Source organism: Natator depressus, chromosome 1 (genome assembly GCF_965152275.1).
Source record: "Natator depressus isolate rNatDep1 chromosome 1, rNatDep2.hap1, whole genome shotgun sequence".
In the NCBI taxonomy this organism is placed as follows: domain Eukaryota; kingdom Metazoa; phylum Chordata; order Testudines; family Cheloniidae; genus Natator; species Natator depressus.
The window spans coordinates 48277109-48302424 of NC_134234.1; the positions used below are offsets into that span (position 1 = coordinate 48277109).

At 39.9% G+C, this 25316-nt stretch overlaps 1 protein-coding gene across 3 annotated transcripts in view; it reads right to left on the reverse strand.

Moving 5' to 3' along the window:
• LOC141991173 (uncharacterized) overlaps window positions 1-25316 on the reverse strand; it is a 135203-nt gene that overhangs the window by 44101 nt on the left and 65786 nt on the right. For 2 of the 3 annotated variants that reach the window (XM_074959386.1, XM_074959376.1), the window contains exons 7-10: window positions 9076-10952; window positions 5990-6075; window positions 3589-3634; window positions 953-1151 (exon numbers count right to left, since the gene is read on the reverse strand). In XM_074959386.1, coding sequence (XP_074815487.1) covers window positions 961-1151; window positions 3589-3634; window positions 5990-6075; window positions 9076-10952 — 2200 coding nt within the window. In that variant the 3' untranslated portion in view covers window positions 953-960. Of the gene's footprint in view, window positions 1-952; window positions 1152-3588; window positions 3635-5989; window positions 6076-9075; window positions 10953-25316 lie in introns of those variants that run through there. The other variant, XR_012640342.1, reaches the window with a different exon arrangement.

The following is a 25316-nucleotide window of genomic DNA, read 5'->3' on the forward strand; positions in this document are numbered from 1 at the left end:
CACAAGAGAGGCATTGAATTGTAAAAAATAACCACCTTAGTTCATTTGGAATATCACACCCCAAATTTACTCTGTCATGATAATGATATTCATTACATTTTAGGACTTCTATTTAAACCAACATTTTTTTTTTTTGGGAGCTTGGAAATTTTTTTCTCCCCACGCTCATAATGTTCACACATATCTTCATAAACACAGACATACTTGTACATACACAAAATACAGAAATAAGGTTAATTCTGTATTGCTTAGAAATATAGTAACATAAACAAGTTTTATGGTTAAGATATCAGCCAGTGTCCTGTCCTACAAAACATGGGTTAGAGAAATATCATCTAGGAAAATATCAGATAATTATTTGGAATAGTTAGAATTAAAAGGATTGAAGAAATGAATCTCCCAACCTCTGGATCACGAGACACAGTATGTGTTGTTCGTTAGCACGAGTTAATGTTAGGTAGAGATGGTTGGGATTTTTTCGATAAAACATTTTTCATTAGAAAATACGTTGAAACATATGAGTTTCAATTAAACTTTTATCAGGAAGGTTTCTCAGGTCCAAGATGGAATTTCTGGTCAAAAGGAGAAAGTGAGATTCCCCACCCAAAATAGCCAATAGGCTGGTGGCTAGGGCATTCTCCTGAAATGTGGGAGATCCTCCGCTCTGCCTGGAAAGAACTTTAACCTGGGTCTCCCATATCCCAGGTGAGTGCCCTAAACACCAGGCTGTAGCTATTCTGGGATGGGTCTCTCTCAGTCTCTCCTGTTGGAGCTGTTCCAATTTCTATAAATAATTAAATATTTACTTATAGTAAAGTCATAGGTGCTTACAGACAGGATGAGCTGTTAGTATTTTTAAAATCATTTTATTATAAATGAATGGAATAATCTTTGTTTTTCAGCTGTTTAGACCAGCATTATCCATAAGAATGACAGTTTTATAAAATGTTACCTTTATCTTCATGTTGACTTTTTCTGTTTAAGATGACATTCAAGATTGGTTGATATGTTATACAAGTGCTTGTTGTCTGGATAAGTCGCGGAGTTCTCTTCTACTACATGTTGATATAGGTTTGTTTCTGGAAGGGTTTCAGAAGATTCTTGACTCTTTTGGCAATCTTTATTTGTATTCTCCACAGTTTTGGCACCAACTAAAAAAATATGATTGTAATTTGCCAAATGACACCCAAAGTATAATTTATATAGTTTGTCATTTTTATTTGTCAAGATTATTTACAGAACAAGATTATTGCCCTAGAAAACTACAAATGTTACCAATTTTACACACAAAATATTTAATCTAGTTTGTTGGATTTTTCAGCTGTGCCCTGACAATTACACACATTCCCTGCTGGTCTGAATCTCTCTTGGCTCTCCAGCAAATTAACTTCCAAGGCAAGAGCTACAGGGTATGTCTATACTGCAATTAAACACCTGTGGCTGGCACGTGTCAGCTGAATTTGGTTCAAAGAGCTCGGGCTAAGGGGCTCTTTAACTGAGGTGTAGACGTTTGGCCTCAGGCTGGAATTCAGGCTCTGGAACACCACGAGGGGGGAGGATCACAGAGCCTGAGCCCAACTTCTACACTGCAATTAAACAGCCCCTTATACCGAGCCCTGTGAGCCTAAATCAGCTGACACAGGCCAGATTTGGGTGTTTAATTGCAGTGTAGACATACCCTCGGTCTCTCTTTTCCCACTGGATCTGTCCCCAACTTCAGACACCAAGTTATCTGTCATTCTCCAGGAAATAATTATATCATGCATTTCCAACAATTTTAGAAGGCCTTATGCCAACTTGTGCAATTATATTAAACACCAAAAGCTGTTCCCTAGACGTGATTATTCTCGTATGGTATAGTATTTTAGAACACATACATACAGTATGTGAAGTAGTGTGCATTACCAGACGCTGCTGCAGCAGACACCTTTAGGGAAAGGCTGCCAGCAGGGTATTCTCCAGCTGCCTTCAGAGATCCTATGCGCTAGAGTGAGAGGATAGATGCAGCTGGTGATTACAGAGGGAGGCTGCTGGAAGCCAGCTCTCCCACTGAAGACAGCAGAATTGTGGGATAGATGCTTTTGATGCTCCCAGTCCCCAAAGTAGGAGGACATTGACTGGAAGTCAGTCGTGACCCACCCATCCTAAGAAATGAAAATCAGTGTGAGGCAACTGGAAACATGCTCCTGCCATCTGAACACTACAGGATTCCTTCACCTAACATAGCTCTTGATGGTTCTCATCAAACCTCACTTTCCTCCGAGGCCTAGGAGCCTGATCCATTGAGGTGCTGGTCGTCTTCAATTCCCACTGAATTCAATGAGAGTTGATGACCCCCAACGCTTCACAGATAAAATCTAAGACAACATGTTTTCCACTTTGTAGCCCGATATATAGATTATGTATTATTATATTGATTACTTAAGAATTCCCAGTTACCACTTTAAGGGTTGACAGGCTCTTGTCCTAAGATCAGGCCCAGTATTATTAAAATTACTATACAGTTGGGACCCCCAACGTGCACAATTGCAACACTCACACAATTGGAACTCTTCTATATTTCCAAATAGTTTATTAATACATTTAGCAAAGTCACAAACACTCTAACTCAGTAAGGGAGATAGAGAGACTACAGAATGTACATCTGAATATCCATATACTCACACCATCCCTTGCAGGATGACCTGAAATGTTAGCCATTATCTTCCTCATCACCATAACCTTCCTCCTCACCACTAGTGGTCATCATTCTGGTCCCTACTAAGGGCTACATTTCTCTCTCCTACTGCCCATGGACTGGCATGCAACTTCTATAATACGTTATGCTGATGCCACTATATCTAATGCATAGTCAGTAGGGGTTGTCCCCCTTTTCCTTATGTGTAATTCCTCATCCTACTAATGTTGAGGTGTCCTCTTTCTGTAGGTTAGTATACTGATACATGTAACTACAATTTCAACTCATGTTCATATCCGCCATCGCTTGCTTAAGCAGATCTGGGGTTATTACTTCCATGCTCCTTGTGGTAGCACTTACTGGAACATTCTACCTCCTACCATTGAGCAAGCGATCCTTAGTTCCTAAAATCTAAAGGTAACCATTAATCTATGCCAAGGGTTACAGCCTACTTAACCACACTTATACTAGCTTATGCTTCAGCTAATGTCTTACAGGATATAGGATACTGTATGCTTCTTGCATTACAGCTGAATATAATGAAAGCAGCTAAATATAATTAAGGCAAGGCAGTGAATATAGTAAAGGAAAGCCTATGCACTACAACTTTAAGCTTCATCCGAATTGGATTCAAGTAGACTCAAAGTAAAATTATTCGATTCATTTAATAAGAAAAACTGTTAAGTTGGAGAATTTCAAATCACAAGTGAGGAAATTCAAAATTGTGTCCCACAGCAGCTGTAACTCTGCCACATTGTATGTATACTGTATATGGAGGCATACATTTAATACCATACACTACAGTACAAAATCCTGCACAGTAACTTTCAACTTACTTACTTCTACATTAACTGATTGTTGCACTGAATAAATAACGTTTACATTCTTTTTGTTCACGAAGTTATGCTTACCAGCCGAGGAATTCCCATTCTGTAATCCATTCTTTTTCTGTTTCCTCTAAAAACAAATAAAATAAGCAATAATAAAGGAGAGAAGAAGAAAAAGAAAATCTATATGATGATGGGGGGGGAATTGAGTAATCCGTGTACAGAACAAATTCTATATTATATTACTTAAGTTTTTAAACTGTATTTACAAGGCTTTTGTCCTTTTCATCACACTATCCTGTATTATCTCCTAAAAGTTGCCTCCATAAAACAACAGCCCTAGTAATAGGCTATCCTTTCATTGAGAAGTGACAAACAAAAGGTTAAGAAATATAAAAAATTATTTCAGAAATATGATTCAGTCCAACTATTGACTAAACTACTCTGGTATAAACAGTATACAAATATGTAATATTGAAATATGAAACTATGTTTACATTCACACTTACAGCTCTGCATTGTCCTACTTTATCAATAATGGGGTATTTCCTAACATGTGAAATTATACTGTACCCTCAACCAGTAGAGAATGCCTGCATGTTCAAATATGTATATATGTATATAGTGGGACAAATATTCTAAGAGGGCCAAACCCAGCCTCTGTTTTGCATGCATATTATTGGATCACACATATGTGAAGGCACATGTGACAGTCTATCACTTGTGCACGCAAGTGACGGGTTTTGCATATGTAAATTCTATCAACTGTAAGTGCCAATGACAATGCTCAAAGTATGGATATAGATATCCATGCATGCAGAGGCTACTTTCTGAAAGTTTGGAAACAGTATATAAATATATGTATACATACAGAGCCCCATCCTAAAAATCGTCTTCACCCAAACTCCTGTTTAAATGAGAGAGGTTCTAAGTATGCACAGAGATCTGACACAGCCCTAGACAGTTTGCTCCTCTAAGGAAATTTCAATGTGTGCACCACTTTCCCCTACCCATCCAGCTATTCTATCTCATTTTACAATTATTTAAAACAACACTAGCATTAAACTTTTTTAAAATGTACTGTGTTCCCTGTCCATTCTTTTTTCCTTTCTCTACTTTTTCCTTTCCATTGCCTAGCTATCTTGGCATAACTTTTCTTTTTTAATTCTGTTTCCCCTTAAACTTATTTTTAGAGTATAATTTTTCTGATTTCCCTTGTCTCCCTTAATTCATTCCTCCACCATTCACACATACACCTTATACATTATCCCATCAATCAAATTCTCCCTTGTATACCCTCCAAGCACATGAATTTTATTAAAGCTAATGTTAAAAAAATTATATAATACATAGGTTGAGAAAAGAGTGTCTGTACATTTGGGTATAGTGCTTAGATTATCCACAAATACAAAGTTTGTTTTTAAAATCATAAGATACATATAATTGCCCTCATCAGTCATATAAGCTAGATCTGCCTCCCTGAAGTCACTTCCAGTTTCTATGAGTCTAAGCTCATTCACCTCCTCCCCTCAACACATTTAGGGTGATTTCTTCTTATCTATCCCCACAAGGGAGGAAGGTTTGGAGAAAGGCTCTTTTTCTCTTCACCGACAGAGGGGAGTGGCACTGAGCTGGGTCTCTGAATGGAGGGCACTGACAGAGTGTGAAACAATTACAGTTTCTGATCAGACAAAGTAAGCTAAGTCCCAGTCAGCCACTCAGCACATACTCTGTGAGCATTTTTGCTTGAAGTGATGGGTAAGGAACTGCAGATACCGGGGGTGGAGTCTGATTAGAGGGCAGTAGAAGGAGGAGGAAAAGGAAGGAGGAGGACTGTATCTGCGGGGTAAAAAGAAGGACCCTGAGCAATAGGGAGCAGTTTTATTTTTGTTGACTGGTTCATATGTTTTTTTGCTGCTCTGTCCACCTAAACCCTCAACCCTGCTATAGGTTAGAACTCTCCCTTGCACAGGGCTTGCAAGACAGGATCTATATAATGCCTCTTCCTTCACCGTTTGTATTCATTTATATAAAACATGGACCTACCAGCAAGAAATACTCTTTCTCCACATGAACTGAATCCAGAAGCACAATGACTGGGGTGGGGGGGGGAGCAGCAGGAGGGGCATAGATGCTAACACAAATTCACAGTCTCCCCTAGTCTTTCCTGGGGGAGGGAAGGTCCCAGCTGGTCCTTGGGAGGGGAGGGGAGGGGAGGGACTTGGGATGGCAGCTTCTCATGTGGCTCTGGCTCCCGGCACCCCCTTGACCCAGCTCCCTGCTTCCCAGAACCCCAGGATGCCATCTTCTCACACTGCCTCTTCCACTTATGGTCTCACTCTGGAAGGAGAGATGGTGGCTCAATGAGGACATGGTAGGTGACCTGGGCCCACTTCTTCAGAAAATTCTGGTTACACCCTAAAGTAAATGGTGCCTCTTTACTCCTAAAATACAAGAAAGCCTTGCAGACAACTTAAACCCATACCTCCACAGATGTCTTCCATAGTAAATGGATCTGCTTTGATGTTTTCCAATCAAGAGGAACTATGTAATCATCTGGCAGTAAAGACTCTGAAAAAGAACAAGACATTTTCACAGCTGACTATTAATACCTCGTTACATAAAGCAGTGATCCATCAGAATAGTATCATGGCATTATATTCTGTCAGGTTTCATGCATATCTGAAGGAGATACTGCCAGCTCAAACAAAGCCCAGAATTTAGGTTTTATACAAATAAGCTTCTACAGAACCTAGGACCAATAAAAAAAAAGTCTATATTTTTGTTTAATGCCAATGTAAAGATATTTTTTAAACCAAACATTTTCCTGCATTATTTACACTGCCAAAATTGTAGCTTTGTCCAAGTGCATGGGAACTGGAAAGTGAAATTTACTAGGAAAATCACTAAAAACAAAAGTGAAACTTAAGTCTCTAAATTGAATAAAATGCAAAAAGTAAACAAACATCTTAAATGAAAAGTAAATTTAGTTTTTAAAATTTTATCAGTTTTAACAATTTATAAGAGGAATTTTAACATAGTATATGGAAATTATTCTATAAATATGTCATATTTTTAACCTGATAGAGTTCTTCAATGATTGAAAGTTCTTCAAAGTTTAACATAGTATATGGAAATTATTCTATAAATATGTCATATTTTTAACCTGATAGAGTTCTTCAATGACTGAAAGTTCTTCGAAGTTGAAAAGAAATGCTTTGTAGAAAAACAGTGTAAAACGCTTATGGAATACACATTCTGTTATATGTGTTAACTGTAAATAAGTGACAAATAAATTTGTTAACTAAAAAGCTATTTACCTTCCAATAGAACAACAAACAACATTTATAGTACCTTTCATTTAGGAATATTCCTAAATGCTTTATGAAACCATTGACCCACACATTCATTGTAGTTGCCTTAACAGTACGCAGCAGTACACAACAGTTTAGGACAGGCAATGAGGAAAAATATGCATGACTGAAATTGCAGCAGACGAAATAATATTGCAGAAGAAATAATATTGATACTCAAATCAGAATATGGCCAGGACAGTGGAATTAACACCTATAATTCTGAGAAAAATGCTATAGGTTCTTTAAATGATCACAAGTGGCCAGTGCCTCAGACTATGCCTATACTACAGCTTAAGTCGACATAAGTTATGTCATTCACAGGTGTGAATTACCCACCCTCCTGAGCAACATAACTTATGCCAACTTAAGCACCCGTGTGGACAGCACTATGTCAGCAGAAGAGCTTCTCCCACCAACATAGCTACTGCCACTCGTAGGGTTGGGGCGCTGGAATAGGGGGGCCCGGAGGGCCATGGCCCTCCCACTTCTTGAAAGTGGACGGGGTCTGGTCCGTTCACTTTTTGCCAGAGGCTCTGCCCCCCTGCCCCTCCTATTCCACCTGAGGCCCCATCTAGGCTGGAGGCTGGAGCCTGGCTGGGGATCCTGGGTAGCATGGGGTGCCATGCCACGGACCCTCCAGCAGCCCGGGGTCAGGTGGCCGAGAGCAGCCTCCTTCCCATGTCCCCACCCCTCCTAGGTCCCCTGGCCCAGGGCAGATGGAGGGTGCATGGCTCTTTCCATAGCCAGGCTGTGGCTCCAAGACCCCTTCCCCTGGCCAGAGCCATGTCAGGGTAAGAGCTGCTCGGGGAGCTGTGGGGAGCCGTGGATCCTCCTGCCTTGGGCTGGAGGGGGGCCTTCAGGCTGTGGACATGGGCCAGAGCCTGCTCTTGGCCCCCCCACCCCAGGTAGGTGGAGGGCCTGCAGCTCCTGACCCACTCCGGCTTCTGGGTTGTCCAGGGGCAGGGCCTTGGGCAGAAGAGGCAGGGCCACGGAGGGGCAGGCCCCCCACCCCACACTTTTTGGAAGGCTCCGCCGCCCCGTCATTGGGTTAGAACAGCTACACAAAGAAAACTTAAAGTGGCGCAGCTGCACTGGAGCAATTGTTAATGTTTTCATTAAGGAGAGACTACAATTAGAGAGTTAGAAGGTTCACAAGTACCTTGCTAAACAGGGGTCTAAGTGACATCAATCCTTTATAAAGCCCTGCAAATCTGTGGATATCTGCTTTATGTCCGCAGACCATTTTTGCTGATTGCGGATTGGATGAAAATACAAATTTTGAATCTGCGCAGGGCTCTAAAGATTTATGCACAGTCAGATATATACACATGAATAGTCCCATGGTAAAATTAACCATGTGCCTAACTCTGAAGAATTAGGGCTTAAGCAGTTCAATCTTTCTAAAAGGGTTTACACTACATGACTTAGTATACATTAAATGACACTAGAATATGAAAATTCAAGCTCTGTTTGTTCATTTACCTTCTAACCATGACATCTGAATGTATGGATTGCATGATTAAAAGAATATGTTCAGTACTAGAAAAAATACTTTATTGTTTTTAATTTCAATTTCAAATTAAATTTGATTAGGGGGAAAATTTTCATACTGCTGAAGTGATTTAAGAGCGTATGTCTGTTTGAAAGGCAGTGGAATTAAACCTCCAAAATGCCTATGGCACATTTGAAAATGTGATGCAGGTGCTTTTGAAAATTTTACCCTATAATTTTAAATTATTAGTAAAGGGATACTACTGTATTACAAAGGTGAAACAAACATTTATCAACAAAGAAATACAAATCCAAATAATACGTGTTTTCATGCAGTTTCCTAAATGACAGGTTAAAAATTCACTCGTATGATGTATTTGGGCAGCTGAAATTGCAACACAGCTACAAGGACATCATTCCTTGCATTTAAAGTTAGTAAGTACTCAGTATTACTCAAGATCATGCAATGAGGGTAAATTGCTAACAAAAGAAAACAGTGATCATTGCGTAATAGATAATCTACAGAGCTGAAAAGCAAAATCTTGGTGCAAAGTACCATTTGCAAGACACTAAGTGAATGCCATCAAAAGTATCTATATTGGCAAGCAGTGATCAGCTACAATATATTATCACATTTATGTAATTGCTAGTTGCAATAAGAAACTGAGACTTATATAATTAAGCACTGTTAAAAATAAATAATAATAAATAATAATAATATTACCCAGTGGAAATCCAGGAGAACCAAAAAGGTCTACAAGTTGAAATGCAAATCCCAATGATAACGGAAGACCCAAAAAATGGGATTTAGTATTTAAAGTATCTTGATTAGCTTCAATTTGTGAGGACTGTGATGGCTTACTTTCATCTGCTTTGTGTATATCTTCACCACAGCTTTCAAATACATTAGGGTATGTAGGACAGTCAGATGTTACTTTAACAGAACACAAAATATCTGGTTGACTATTTGTAAGCGCTGAAGAGAACTGTTCTCCCTCACTCTCTTTTTTATCAAGTATTTTTTCTTGTTTAAAAGTTGTAATTTGTTCCCTACTTGTTGAAGAAACTATACAAAAACTAGAGGGAAACTTCTGAGCTGGAGAAGAAACAGCTTTCTTTGAAAGACACAGAGATTGTCCCAACTGATTATTATGTAAGAGAGATCCCACACCATGGTTAAGTGAAGAATCTGTCACATTATTATTAGAAGGTGCTAGATGTTCTTGAAATTCAAGGTGTTGCTCATTCCTCTTTCCATTGTCCTTATTTGAAATTCTTTCTTGTTCTGTTTTCAAAACATTTTCTGATAGGTTATCATCCATTAATAGAGCATTCTTGCGTCCCTCCTTTGTACTAACAGCAATCTGCCTTGGTAGATGAAAGTTTGGTGCCAAGTTGAAAATCCTTTTGCATCTTCCTTTTTTCTTCGATGGAACTGGTGTACCTACATTGCTTGGAACATTTATTTCAGTTAAGCAGTTTGAAACAGTGACTCCCGACTCTATAAATGAAATATTATGTACTTTGTCAATCAATGATGACTGTAGACCACCATGTGTTACGCTGCCACTCTCTTCATTTAATGTTTGCAGACTGGTTTCTTTTTCTAATTCTTCATTAGATTCATGAGTTTGTTCTACTGTGTTGTCAGGATAGGCCTGTTTGGGCCGCCTCACTCTTTTTGGTCTTTGCTCACATATGAATTTATGGGCACCCTCAGGCCAAGAACAAGAACCCGGCCTATCAGAGCCAAGCTGCAATTGTATATCAGTTAAATCAATTGAAAAAAAAGCCCAAGGATTTTTCTCATTCCTTTTTGATGTCTGTCTGTCTTTCATGGTTTTATCAGGCAAGACAACACAAATTTCAGATGTTTTCAAATCATGCTGGAGAGACAGGGTTTCTTTTTTTCCATTACTTACATTTAACAATTTACTTTCTAGGTCAGGTTCACATGCAATTTGATCTGATGTAAGTTCATCTTGATTGTTTAACATCATAGCACTATTTTCTTTACTGTTATATTCTGTGACTAGAACAGAACTGTGATCATTTGTATCTAAGGAATTGGTCTCATTTTCCTTAAGGTTTTTATTTTGGTTATGAGCAACCACCTGATCATCGGTTTCAGAGTAGCAGCCGTGTTGATCATCAAGTGTGTGTTCAAATTCAATTATGTTTTTATTAGGAGCAGATGTCAAATTTATTAGAAATGGACCAGCATCTTCTGTAAACAAGTCACTTTTCACTGGACTAGCTAACATTGCTGAAGTCTCAGACACAGCAATAGGTAAACTTCCTGTTTGATGCTTTGTAGATTTTGGGCTTTCATTATAGTCACTATTGGAACGACCTTCACAACCTTCGTCTCCTGGATCTCCATTAAATGTAAATACTGATTTTCTTTTTTCTTCTTCTGAATCTTCCTCTTCACTCTCTGATGTTTCCTGGTCATCTGGAATTAGATGACAAGGGGCTCCATCTGATTTTTTCTCTGTGATTTTAACATGATCATGCTTCATTTTTCTGTTTCTTTTTCGCTTTTTCCTCTGTTTAGCTTTGCTCAGTCTGTGCCCAGGTTTCTTCTTAATGTCTGTTTCCCTAAATGTAGAATAAAAAAAACTAAATATGAAAGAAAATCCATAGCAGTAATAACCCACTCATAATATGCAGCTTTAGGAAAAAATATTTAACTATTTGGTAATCAAGTTTTGATCCCTTCACTACTGAATTTTTTTTTTTAAATCCTGATACCTCTTCATTTAAAAATTACCATTTCTGTATATTTCAAAAACATGATATAAATGTGTCTTACCATTCACAAAGCATCTTTAAACTGTTTAACATACACACACTGAATTTTAGTTTGAATCTCATTTCAAGAACTTCCAACTTAAAACAAAGCAGTAGGTAAAGCAGCATTTTCAGGCGTCTTTCAAAATTATAAATGATTGATCCCCACTAGTCATTCAGCATCTAGGGTTTGCCCATGTTCTGTAATTTTGTGAAGTTCCACTTTGTGCAATGTTCAGAATGGTGGAAAATGAGTGGAGAGTAACATGATCTGTTTTCCTTCTGTTAGAATATCCCACTGATATCAGAGTGTTCTTCTATTGGGCAAAATAGATTAGATGGACTCAATAATTCAGAAGATACTAAGTACAAAAAATCCTGATTGACATACAAGTTTAATAATTATTACCATTCCCTCAGACCTATTGCTCAATGTACCATGTTTAGCATGTGTACACATGCATTTTATCAGGGGAGTATAGTAGCTCTAATTACTTACTTATTTAATTTGGAACAAAGTGGTACCTCATGACTGTTGGAAGAGATGGTATATTTAGGCCTTCCAGAAGCCTGCTGTGGATTTTAAGAGTCTGTTCTGATAATGTTCAATAGTGTAAACATAAGTAGAACTGTATGTGTAAGAAACTGCAGAATAATTATGTTTGTGAGAACAAGAAAAGATAAACTAACTAAAAAGCTATAAAAGACCAGTTTGAACTAATACTAAACCTGTACTGACAGGGAAGGAGAGTTGACATGGAAATGAGAATAATATATATGTCTAAGAAAAAATAACAAAAATTATAAATAACTTTGTGTAAGAAAGGGAGGTTGAAGCTGTAGAGTCTGGTGCTGGAGGTGACTGTGATGAGATTGTTCTAATGAGCTTCCTACTTATAAGTAACTGATAACTACTTGCTGAGTGTTTTGCCTTAATAAATATTTTTTAGACCCATCTGTTGAGTAAGTGAACCTCAATCCAATGATTTAAGTCTACTAGAGACAAATTAATTTAGTAGTAGGCAATTATGTAATTATGAATCTCAAGTCTATAAATCTGAATTGTTGAGTTGCACTTCTCATCAAGATTAACAGGCAGCAGTACAAATAAAAATGGCAACTAAACTTTTTGGCTTCACACTTCTCAATTACAGGTTTCTAACCAAACTAAGCCCTAAATAAAGAAAATAAAGATGACTAGATAAACCTATTACAGGAATTTAATATATTCTATAGCTATACTTTTATTTATAGAGCAAAACAATGAAGGGAAGATTTCAGAGTAGCAGCCGCGTTAGTCTGTATTCGCAAAAAGAAAAAGAGTACTTGTGGCACCTTAGAGACTAACAAATTTATTTGAGCATAAGCTTTCGTGAGCTACAGCTCACTTCATCGGATGCAATGAAGGGAAGGTAATCCCAAATAAATGAATCTGAGGTTGATGACCTATATAGGTAAAATAGTTTCTTTTCATACCTTCATATACACCAGAACAGACTGATACAATTTGAGAAGAGATTCTATAGAAATAAAAAATAAGGGAAAAGTTGATACCACCAGTAGAGTACCACATCCATACCTCGAGGCCACATCCATAGAGATTTGTTTCCTCCCTATAATACCCAGTAAATGAGTGCAAGAATGATTAACCTGTCATCTTACAAATGTCATTTTCCATTTCTTTACTGGAAAAGTATTGTTACTTATCTTGTACAGTAACTGGAATTCTTCAAAATATTTGGTCCCTATGTGGATTCCACTTGAGATGTGCATGCATTCCATTTGTCTGAGACCAGAAGATTTTTGTTAGCAGTCTCCATTGGTCCATGTCTGCACCCTTCTCCTCCTTGTGTTTTGAACTAAGGGCATCAGTGGCACAGTGCACTGACCACTTCTCCAGTTCTTTCTCTATAGTGAATTACCAGCAGGATCCACAGCAGAGGAGAAGGAGGGCGGGTAGTGGAATATACACATAGGGACTCAAAGTTACTGAAGTTCTTAAAGAACTTCAGTAACTGCATAAGATAAGTAACCGTACTTTCTTCTTTGAATGATAGTCCCTATGTGTATTCAACCTGAGGGGGCTTACTCGCAGTATTCATTGAGGGCGGGGGGGGGGGGTGAGGAACCTTACTCTACCACAGATTGGAAGACTGTTCTGCTGAAGGCTGCATCTGCTGTAGAGGCTTGTACCAGCATGTACTGTCTCACAAAGGTGTGCACAGAACACCACCTTGCTGCTTTACAGATTTCCACAAGAGGGGCACTTCAAAGTGAAACTACTAACATAGCCTGGGTTCTGGTCGAGTGGGCCCTCACACTTGTGCGGGAGAGGTCGCAGTTAGTTCATTGCAAAGCAAGATTCAGCCTGAAATCCATTTGCAAAGTCTCTGTGAGGAGACTGCCTCCGCACTCGTGCTTTTGGCAAAGGAGAAAAACAGTTTAGGGGATTTTCGGAAGGGTTTTGTCCTTTGCAGGTGTAATGTCAAGACTCAACAGACATCCAGAGTATGTAGCTGCTTATGCTGTCTGGTGGCATGTGGCTTCACAAAGAAGAGAGGTGAGTGGATGACCTTGTTCAGATGGAATTCTGAGATTACTCTGGGGAGGAATTTAGGATATAACCTCAAGGAAACCTTGTCCTTCTGGAAGACCATATAGGGCAGGTACACCATAAGGACCCACTGCTCACCTACTCTTCTGGCTGAGGTAATTGCACCCAGAAAGGTAACCTTTGTAGCTAGATGGAACATTCATTCATGCTATTAAGACTAGACAGATCCCATACTGGGTTAGGTTTTAGTACCAGAAGAAAGTTTCTGACAAGTCCCTTCAGAAACTGTTTTGTAGGAGGATGGGGAAAGACCAAATGTCTGTCCACTGGAGGGTGAAAGGCACAAGTTACTCTCAAGTGCACTTGCAACGAGATGATAGATAGTCTCAATGTTTTTAGAGAGAGGAAGCAGTCCAGAATAGTAGGGATCTCAGCATCCTCTGATGGTCTATGGCACAAGATAGAAAATCTTTTTCATTTAGCTGTATAGCATTTTCTCATGAAGTCTTTTCAGCTATAGCTAAGAATGGCTTGTACTATCTCTGAGCATGATCATTCTGCACTTGGCATCCATCATAACCACCTGTTAAAGGGAGAGATTCCGAGTTGGGGTGGAGGATCTTGCCATTGTCCTAGGTCAAAAGGTCTGGGAAGAGCTGAATGCAGAGGAACAGGTGTGAGGCCACCTGGAGAAGGCTGGTGAACGAGAACTGTCTCGACCACTGAGAAAAAACTAAGATCACCAATGCCTTGTCCTGTATGATTTTACTCAGGATTCAAAGTAAGAGCAGAATGAGTGAGAATGCATACATCAGTGTTTCTGGCCATTGTACTAGAAACACATCCCCTCTGCACTTGAGGCCCCTAGCCACTCTGGAGCAGTATGCCAGGGTTTTCTTGTTTTCTTGGGATGCAAAGAGATCCCATAATTGGAATACACTCTGTACCACTGCGATATAGAATCTCTGTATGTGTGGATGTGGTAGGGGGACACAAAAGTCCCATCAAAAAGATTTCTTGGTGGGAGGCTGGGGCTAGAAGGATAATGAAGAAGGAACAGTCTGTTCACTATACTGCATTCTTTGGTGTTTTCTACGAGGCTTGAAAGCTCTTTGATGGTAGAATGATTGAGGAGATGGTTATTATACGGTTATAAGATTGAGCCTTAGGATATATCCTCCTTGGTGCGGGAGTAAAGATACTCAGAGAACAAAGAGTTGCTCTTGAGTCTTTGAGGGTACATAACAATTCCTCTGTTTTCTCACTGAATAGATTATTTCCCATGAAAGATCCTCTGTAGTGGACTGAACTTCTTTTGAAAATCTGGAGGATTGGTGTCACAAAGCCCAACTCATAACTATGGATGTTGCCATCGAGAAGGAATGCTGTACCTGCTGCGTCCACCGAAGCCTGGAAGGGCCAATCTAGCTAGCAATTTACCTTCACCAGTGATTGCTTGGAACTGAAATCTATCCTTTTGAGGTAGTTTGTTATTGAATTCAGAGAGCTTATTGTAATTAATAAAATCATACTTACTTAGACATCAATGCTTGGTAGTTCACTATGTAGAACTACAAACTTGCTGATGTGAAATTCATTCTTCCAAAGAGGGCTACACATTTGGTCTTCTTCTTTGTGGCTGTAGATCCAGGTTGGCTGTTGCTTGTTTCTTTTGGTGACTGCCTGCACCACTAAAGAGTTTGGAGCACAGTGTGAAAGTAACTTTTCTGCCCCCTTTAATAATACAAAGTATTTCTTCTCCATTCCTTGGGGGGGGGGGGCAGTGCAAGTGGCTGGAAAATGCCAGACTATTTTGGCCAGTTCTAGCCTCATTAACAGGCAGTGCCACTTTACTGGGACTAGCGCTCTGGAGGATATCCAGTATCTTATGAGGGGTGTCATATACTTCCTCCAGCAGGATCTGGTGTGTGTCTGCAATTCTCTTCAGAATGTCCTGGAATTGCCTGTAGTTATCAGGTGGTGATGGTGAGGCTGCTGTGACTGCCTCATCTGGTGAGGACATTCATAATTCTTCAGCAACGAGTGGTTCCACCTGTTCAGGTTGCTCCTCTTCCTCAGTGTCCCTGAGCAGGTTAAGGCTCTGCCCCAAAATGGGAAGCCTGTCTTGACTCCCCTTGAAACCTTGCTTATCTGGGATACCTCACATATGGATTCCACTGGAATGCATTACCTAGGGAGGTGGTAGAATCTCCTTCCTTAGAAGTTTTTAAGGTCAGGCTTGACAAAGCCCTGGCTGGGATGATTTAATTGGGTATTGGTCCTGCTTTGAGCAGGGGGTTGGACTAGATGACCTCCTGAGGTCCCTTCCAACCCTGATATTCTATGATTCTATGATTCCATGGACCCCAATAAGGCCAATGTGAGGGATCATAGGTAAGGATACAATTTAATCATGGAAGTTATGGATTCCATGACTTTAATGAACATCCACGACTTCTTTGGCTTCAGCCAGTGGCGGATCCTGGAGCTTTCAGTCCCATCTTCACCACTGCGGGACTCAGGCTTTAGTCCTTTAGTCCCCCCGGTAGTCTTTCTCCCCCCAAAAAATAGTTTTAGTAAAAGTCACCAACAAGTCCTGGGCTTCCATGGATTTTTGTTTATTGCCTGCGGCTTGTCCATGACTTTTACTAAAAATAACCAGGATAAAATCTTAACCTTAATCATAGGGGTAACAGGGTGGTCCCCATGGAAGAGGACACCATTGGTTCCAAGTTGGATATTCCTTCCTGTGAGATTGGGAAGGTGCCCTGGAGATCTTGGAGCCTCTATTGGGGCTCACTTCCCGCCTCGATAGGGGTGGTGAAGCTCTCCCCCCCATCAGACTCATTGGAGGAGAATGAGGTCTCTGTGACAATAGGAGGTGCCGTTGGTAGCCGTGGTCTCATTATGATTCAGCTGGTCGACAATACTGAAAAGTGGCAAAATGTTGGTGTAGGGACCTGCTTGGTTAGGACTGGATCTGAAAGTATGGGTGATTCTGGGTCTGCACAGATCATAAGGTCCTCCAGTATAGTGTATCTAGTGGCAGCCCCAGGTGCTGGAGAGTGGATCAGGCTCCCATACCTTAGTGGTGCCAGCTTCAGATGGACAGCATTTTTTGGGTACCGACGATTCCTTTTCTCTGCGCATCAGTACCATTGGTGTAAGAGGCATCCACTGTCTTCTCTCCCTCATCAATACTGACGATATTTCCAGCCCTGCAGCTGTCAACAGTTTTGGTTGCTTGTTCCTTCTGTGGTTCAGTGCTAAGGAACCAATACTGTGGTGAGTGCCACGCCACACCCATAGGTGCAAAGTGATAACTGACATAAAGGGTGCTGGAGAGGAAATCTTCTTTTGGATGAGGTCTTGGAGGGAGATTTCTCACTTTTCTTGTGAGAGAGTTTGCTTTTACCCTCCTGATGTCTCTGTTTGGAAGAGTCTTTAACTCCACCTTGAACAGCCTCAGAGCCAGAGATCACCCTGCTCAAAGGGGAGCTTCTCAGTGCCTCTCTCCGATGTACAGGACCATCTGATGGTCCAGAACTGGATGAGGTTTCATGGAATGATCCATCAGGAATCTTCTAAGCCTGAACTCACAGGGTTGATTAGTTTGGTGAGGAGAGGATCAACAGACACTGTAGTGAGAGAGGATATGAACTTTCCCGTGGCAATAAAGACATGTATCAAAGTCGTCACTGACTGGGAAAGCCTGGGGACAGGCCACACAGATCTTGAATCCCAGGGTCTTCGGCATCCTAGGTACCTGCATAGGGGGGTATCAGGGTGAGGGCGCCCCTTGTACTCCTGAACTACTGAAATGACACTATCTAAATTGGTAAAACTATTAACAGATCTATGTTTTCTTAACAGGAATGCTATCTAAAGCTACGGACACTAGAGAAGTCCATCTCAGGCCACAGGTGGTAGAAAGGAATTGGAGAGGCCACTAGTCTAGACCACCCTTTATGCCCTTACTTCAGAGTATAAGGAGCAGAAGGGCACTGGTGTGGACCAACTGACGCTGCTAGAAAAAATCTTCTGGTCTCAGATGCAAGGAGTGCATGCACACCTTGAGTGGAATACACGTTGGAAATCAAAGAAGAGGCACCTTGACTCTCAGTGGATATGGTAGGTAGGTCTCAGTCAAAGGTAAGTCTCAATCTTTGAGGTAGGTCTCAGACAAATTCACCAAGCTATAGTGGATTTGAAAGTCTTGATTCCCTTTTATATTACAGTTTTTAAAAAAAGCATCAATTAACCTGGTATCTAAGCTGTGAATATACTTGAGACCCTCCACTAGCAGAAACATGCCAAATTCTTTCCAGATTAATTGAGGAGTCTTCTGTGACAAAGAAGCACCAAAAGGTGCTCTTTGTTGGATATAGAATGGGACAAAAACATGCATTTTTAATTCAAAATAAACCTTGAGATAAACAGAAAAAGGAAGGAGGAAATGGTCCTCAACACAAGACTTTCCTTATATAAAACAAAAACTATAATACAAGACAATTTGCCAGCTTGTCACTCTGTGGTCACCAATGTGTGCGTGCACACTAGAAAAAGTGTTACAGAGCCCACAACAACAGGGCAGCTGTACCTGTGCTAAGTTGCTAGAATAATACTAGTAAAAATGCCTGACGCTGTTCTACATTAGCACTTATCTGATTCCTACCATGACAGCAGCCTTACCATTGCTGGCAATTGCATTAAAATGAATAGGAGTACTTGTGGCACCTTAGAGACGAACAAATTTATTTGAGTATAAGTTTTTATGAGCTACAGCTCACTTCATCAGATGCATGCAGTGGAAAATACAGTGGGGAGATTTTATATACACAGAGAACATGAAACAATGGGTGTTACCATACACACTGTAACAAGAGTGATCAGGTAAGGTGAGCTATTACCAGCAGGAGCAGGAGAGAAAAAAAAGCTTTTGTAGTGATAATCAAGGTGGGCCATTTCCAGCAGTTGACAAGAATGTGTGAGGAACCGGTGGGGGGAATAAACATGGGGAAATAGTTTTACTTTGTGTAATGACACATCCACTCCCAGTCTTTATTCAAGCCTAATTTAATGGTGTCCAGTTTGCAAATTAATTCCAATTCAGCAGTCTCTCGTTGGAGTCTGTTTATGAAGTTTTTTTGTTGAAGAATTGCCACTTTTAGGTCTGTAATCGAGTGACCAGAGAGATTGAAGTGTTCTCTGACTGGTTTTTGAATGTTATAATTCTTGATGTCTGATTTGTGTCCATTTATACTTTTGCGTAGAGACTGTCCAGTCTGGCCAATGTACATGGCAGAGGGGCATTGCTGGCACATGATGGCATATATCACATTGGTAGATGTGCAGGTAAATGAGCCTCTGATAGTGTGGCTGATGTGATTAGGCCCTATGATGGTGTCCCCTGAATAGATATGTGGACACAGTTGGCAAAGCTTATGATCAAATAAATTTGTTAGTCTCTAAGGTGCCACAATTACTCCTTTTCTTTTTGCGGATACAGACTAACATGGCTGCTACTCTGAAACCTATTAAAATTAATGCTATTTTTTGTAATGTACAACATGCCTAAAAGAACACTTAATGCTCAAGAACATTAGTGGCCAAAGACAACAGTTTAATTAATCATATTAAGGTTCCAAGGTGGAACAACTGTTCAAAAGGGAACAAGTCATTTTGACTCGCCTTTGATAATGTAATGGTGCACAAGTGAGCTTGACCCTCAGTCTCTGAAGATGCGCACTCTCACAGATCATAGAATATCAGGGTTGGAAGGGACCGCAGGAGGTCATCTTGTCCAACCCCCTGCGCAAAGCAGGACCAATCCCCAACTAAATCATCCCAGCTAGGGCTTTGTCAAGCCTGACCTTAAAAACCTCTAAGGAAGGTGATTCCACCACCTCCCTAGGCAACCCATTCTAGTGCTTCACCACCCTCCTAGTGAAAAAGTTTTTCCTAATATCCAACCTAAACCTCCCCCACTTCAACTTGAGACCATTACTCCTTGTTCTGTCATCTAGTACCACTGAGAACAGTCTAGATCCATCCTCTTTGGAACCCCCTTTCAGGTAGTTGAAAGCAGCTATCAAATCCCCCCTCATTCTTCTCTTCTGCAGACTAAATAATCCCAGTTCCCTCAGATCAATCCATGCGTATCTGAGAGGACAAATAAGCAGTTAATTGTATCCCTCTCATGAAAGAATTCAAAACAGATTGAGGGAACCATATTGACAAATCAGAGCTAAGGTGTCCAGGGCAAGAACTACTAGATGTATTGGGGTCTTCTGCCTGATATTCCATTTTTCTAAATAATTTTGGGGAATGAATGACATCACAAAATTCTGGAACCATGGCAATAGGGGAAAAAAGTGACCATGAAAATCGCCATATTATCTGACAACAGCTGCAGAAGTGGACAGCTCAGTATTGGTGCAAAAAGAAGAAAAAAAGGTCTTTGTCTGGCATCTGTGAGATCAAACTTGCTTGGGTGCATAGTTAGCTTCCCCTGAATTGACAGCCAGCTGAGGAATTCTACTAAGAGATTAGTCTTCCTTAATAGATGTCAGGCTCTTAAGGCAAGGGGATGCCTCCACTTAGGTAAAAAGAAACTGACTCTCCTCCTCCAACCCATCATTTCCTATTTCTTGAAGTACATTGTTACAAAAGTATCCTCAAAGTTGAGGATAGGGCTCTACTTTTCCAAAGGGTCAAAAAGCTTTCCTGGTAACAATAAACCCGAACACATTAAATGGAGAGACAAGTTTTTGAGAGAGAGCACCTATCGCATGCCGCATTTATATTATGCACACTGTTGTAGCTGAAGCTATAGCCACACTACAGAGCTCACAGCGGTGCAGCTATACCAATGCAGCTACACCACTGTAACGCTGCTAGTGCAGATACTCTACGCTAACCGGAGAGAGCTCTCCCGTCAACTGAATTACTCCAGCCCCTACACGCAGCAGTAGCTCTGACTTTCTCCCGCTGACATAGTGCTGTCCACACTGGCGTTTATGTCAGTGTAACTTAAGTTGCTCAAGGAAGTGGCTTATTCGTACCCTTGAGTGACATAACTTATACCAACGTAAGCTGTAGTGTGAATATAGCCTGAATGTCTGCATCCAAGTACTTCCTACCAAAAATATGGCATCTTTTAGGTCTAACTATGAATAAAATTTACAATAAATTAAAGACACAGGATGTTGGATCCTTTAGAGATGAGTGGGCCATATTTAACACTTTGACAACACTTTGATATAAAAATTATCTACCTTGCTTTAGCAGCTGGGTAGAAAGTTTGATATATCGAGAGACAAAATTTTTCTAGAGTAAGTATGTAGAAAAAACAGAATCAATCCCTTTAACCCTGATACAGAGCTGACTAATTCTTCCTCTTCCGATATTCAGAATTCTGATAAGCAAACTACGGAAATGTGGCCTGGATAAAATAACTATAAGGTGAGTGCAGAACTGATGAAAGACCATACTCAAAGATTTCAGAGTGGTAGCGTAGTTATCAGTGGTTCACTGTCAAATAGGAAGGGCATATCTACCAGAGTCCCACAAGGGTCAGCCTGGGTCTGGTACTATTCAATATTTTCATGAATGACTTGGATAACAGAGTGGAAAGAATGCTTACAAAATTTGTGGATTACTGCAATTTGGGAAGGGCTGCAATCACTTTGGGGACAGAACTAGAAATGAAAATGACTGACAAATTAGAGAACTGGTCTGAAATCAACAAAATGTAATTCAAGTGAAGAGTTTACAGAGGAAGGGAAGTGAAGGCAGCTATAAAAAACAATATCTATCAAATGGAAGAAAGGGAAATTAGGTAGTAATGAATATAAATCAGAAGTTAGGAACTGTATAACATTGATACCAGAAGCAAAGGGACACTAGTTTAAATTTATGGTTAGCAGAGTTCAGGAAAATAAGGTGTTTTTTTTAATCTATTCAGAATAAAAAGAATCCTGACAATTGGTCTTTTACTAGATGGAAATGGTAGTATTATCAATAGTAATACGAAGAAAAAAAAGGCAGAAGTGTTCAATAAATATTTCTGTTCTCTATTTGGGGGGAAGGGGGAAAGATATAGTCTAATCATTTGGTGACGATAACTCTTTCCGTTCCTCTAGTATCTCTGGATGATGATAAACAGAAGCTATTAATGTTGGATATTTTAAAATGAGCAGGTCCATATAACTTCCATCCAAGAGTTTTAAAGGAACTGGCTAAGGAGCTTACTGAATCATTAATCTAATTTTCAGTAAGTCTTGAAGCACTGGGGAACTTCCAGAAGACTGGAAGAAGGCTAGAGTTGTCAAAAAAATTTTAAAAGGGTATACGGGATGAACTGAATAATTACGGACCTATCACCTGACATCGATCCCAGGCAAGATAATGGAGTGGCTGATATGGGACTCGATTAATAATTACAGTACCCACCTTTCATTCTTTAATTCAAATCAGCATGGGTTTACAGAAAATAGAAACTGTCAAACTAAGGTATTTTTTTAATGAGATTAAAAGTTTGGTTGAAAAAGATAATAGTATCGACTATTTAGTCTAAATAATATTTAGACTTCTATAGGACGTTTAACTTGGTACCGTATGACATTTTGATGAAAAAACTAGAACGATATAGAATTAACATGGCACACATTAAATTGTTTAAAAACTGGCTAACTGATAAGTTTCAAAATGTACTTGTAAATGGGGAATCATCCTCAAGTGGGTGTCTTTCTAGTGGAGTCCCACAGTGACCGGTTCTTGGCCCTATGCTATTTAATATTTTTATCAATGACCTGGGAAAAAAACCACAAAATCATCACTGATAAAGTTTGTAGATGACACAAAAATTGGGGGAGTGGTAAATAATCAAGAGGACAGGTCACTGATTCACTGTGATCTGGATGTTTTGGTAAACTGGGCACAAGCAATGTATGTTTTAATATGGCTAAATGTAACCCGCATACCTTCTGGATGTGGTGTTCTGTTCCACATGCGGGGGAGGGAACACAAACACCTCTACAGCCAGTTCGCTTTTAGTTCATGCAGTAGAGGCTAATGCACTAAGCTCCAGAGGTTCCAGGTTCAATCCTACCCACCGATGACCGGGGTCTGTTGGCGTTACATATACATGTAGAAACAAAGAATGTAAGCCATATTTACAGGATCATATCCCAGGAAGCAGGATACTGTGTCTAGTTCTGGTGCCCACAGTTCAAGAAAGATGTTGATAAATTGGAGAGGGTGGAAGAGTCACAGGAATCATTAAAGAGTTAGAAAACATGCCTTATAGTAATAAGTTAACTAGACTGAGCTCTTTGAGTCTAACCAAGGGAAGGTTAAGGGGTGACTTGATTACAATCTTTAAGTATCTACATGGGAACAAATGTTTAATAATTTGCTTTTCAACCTAACAGAGAAAAAGGTATAACATGATCCAATTGCTGGAACCTGAAGCTAGACAAATTCAGACTGGAAATACGGTGTAATTTTTTAACAGTGAGAGTAATTAACCACTGGAACAATTTACCAGTGGTCATGGTGGATTTCTCCATCACTGACAATTTTAAACTCAAGATTGGATGCTTTTCTAAAATATACGCTCTAGGACTTATTTTGGGGAAGTTTTATGGCCTGTGTTATACAGCAGAGCAGACTAGATGATCAAAATGATCCCTTCAAGTCCTTAGAATCGGTGAATCTATTAAAGTACTTCACTTCGGAAGGAAAAATCAAATGTACAACTGCAAAATGGGTAAACAACAGGCTACATGGTAATACTGCTGAAAAGGATCTGGGGGTTATAATGGATCACAAACCAAATGTAAGTCAAAAATGTGATGCAGCTGAGAATAAAACTAATAACATTCAGGAGTGTATTAACAGCAGGGTAGTATGTAAGACAAAGGAGGTAATTATCCTACTCTCCTCAGCACTGGTGAGGCCTCAACTGGAGTATTGTGTACAGGAAAAATGTGGATAAATGGAAGTGAGTCCAGAGGACAGCAACAAAAATGATAAAAGGTTTAGAAAACATGACCTATGAGGAAAGGTTAAAAAAACTGGGCATGTTTAGTTTTGAGAAAAGAAGACTGAAGGGAGACCTAATAACAGTCTTCAAATATGTTAAGGGCTGTTATAAAGAGGATGGTGATCAATTGTTCTCCGTGTCCACTGAAGGTAGGACAAGAAGTAAATGGGCCAAATCTAAAGCAAGGGAGATTAAGATAGTAGGAACAACTTTCGAACTATAAGGATAGTTAAGTACTGGAATAGGCTTCCAAGGGAGGTTGTAGAATCCCCAACATTTGAAGTTTTTAAGAACAGGTTAGACAAACATCTGTCAGGGATGGTTGGTTTACTTAGTCCTGCCACAGCACAGATGTTTGGATTTCATGACCTCTCAAGATCCCTTCCAGCCCTACATTTCTATGATTCTATATGGAAGATTTACAGGGATGCTAGAAGACTTCTCTAGAACTGATGCAAACGTCTTCCTTAAAGGTCTCTTGCAATGAGACAAAGACAGGGATGTCCCAACTTCACAAAAGGAGCTGCCCTGTGTATCTGCAGTAACGGGTTCCTTGCTATTACAAAAGAACTAAGTATTATGCTACTATAGTACAGAAGTGCTTGAACAACTATAAAGATCTGAGAGACATACTTCCAATGTTGTTAGCAGGAATGAGTATAATTGAAATCCAAAGGCAAAGGTATGGAGTCATCATTTACTTCTCTTATGGTTGCTGGATTAGCTCTATCCCTTCTTATCATTCTCCTCTCCTAGATGTGACTTTGCAGCCTGCTGAGGCCCAAGCAAAGGGAACATTACAAATACTGATTAAAGCAGGTTCTCTGTACCTTCCCCATGGGCTTAAAAAATTGACAAAAAGTTGAGGACTCACTTACCTCCTGATATACTGGGCCACTTCTCTCAATCCATTCCACATGAGAGCCCAGCTCTCTTGGGACCTACAATGGAGGGTGGGTTCCTAACATATTGCAGAGGGTTACAAAAGTGTGAGGAAAAAATCACAAGACTAACACAGTTAGTCTTCCCCCCTGCCCCAATCATCATTCTGAAACAGGTAGCAGAATAACATCCTAACAGGATTCAACTAGCAGTGCAAGAAAAGCAGGAGTACATGAACTATGAGGAAAGGTTATGATCTTTGAGGGAAGGTTAAAAAAAACTGCATGTTTAGCCTTGAGAAAAGAAGACTGAGGGGGGGACTGGCTAACAGTCTTCAAATATATTAAGGGATGTTATAAAAAGGACTGGTTTCAGAGTAGCAGCCGTGTTAGTCTGTATTCGCAAAAAGAAAAGGAGTACTTGTGGCACCTTAGAGACTAACCAATTTATTTGAGCATGAGCTTTCGTGAGCTACAGCATCTGATGAAGTGAGCTGTAGCTCACAAAAGCTCATGCTCAAAAAAATTGGTTAGTCTCTAAGGTGCCACAAGTACTCCTTTTCTTTTTATAAAAAGGACTGTTATCAATTGTTCTCCATATCCACTGAAGGCAGGACAAGAAGTAATAGGCTTAATCTGCAGCAAGGAAGATTTAGGTAGGATATTAGAAAAAACGTTTAACTATAAGG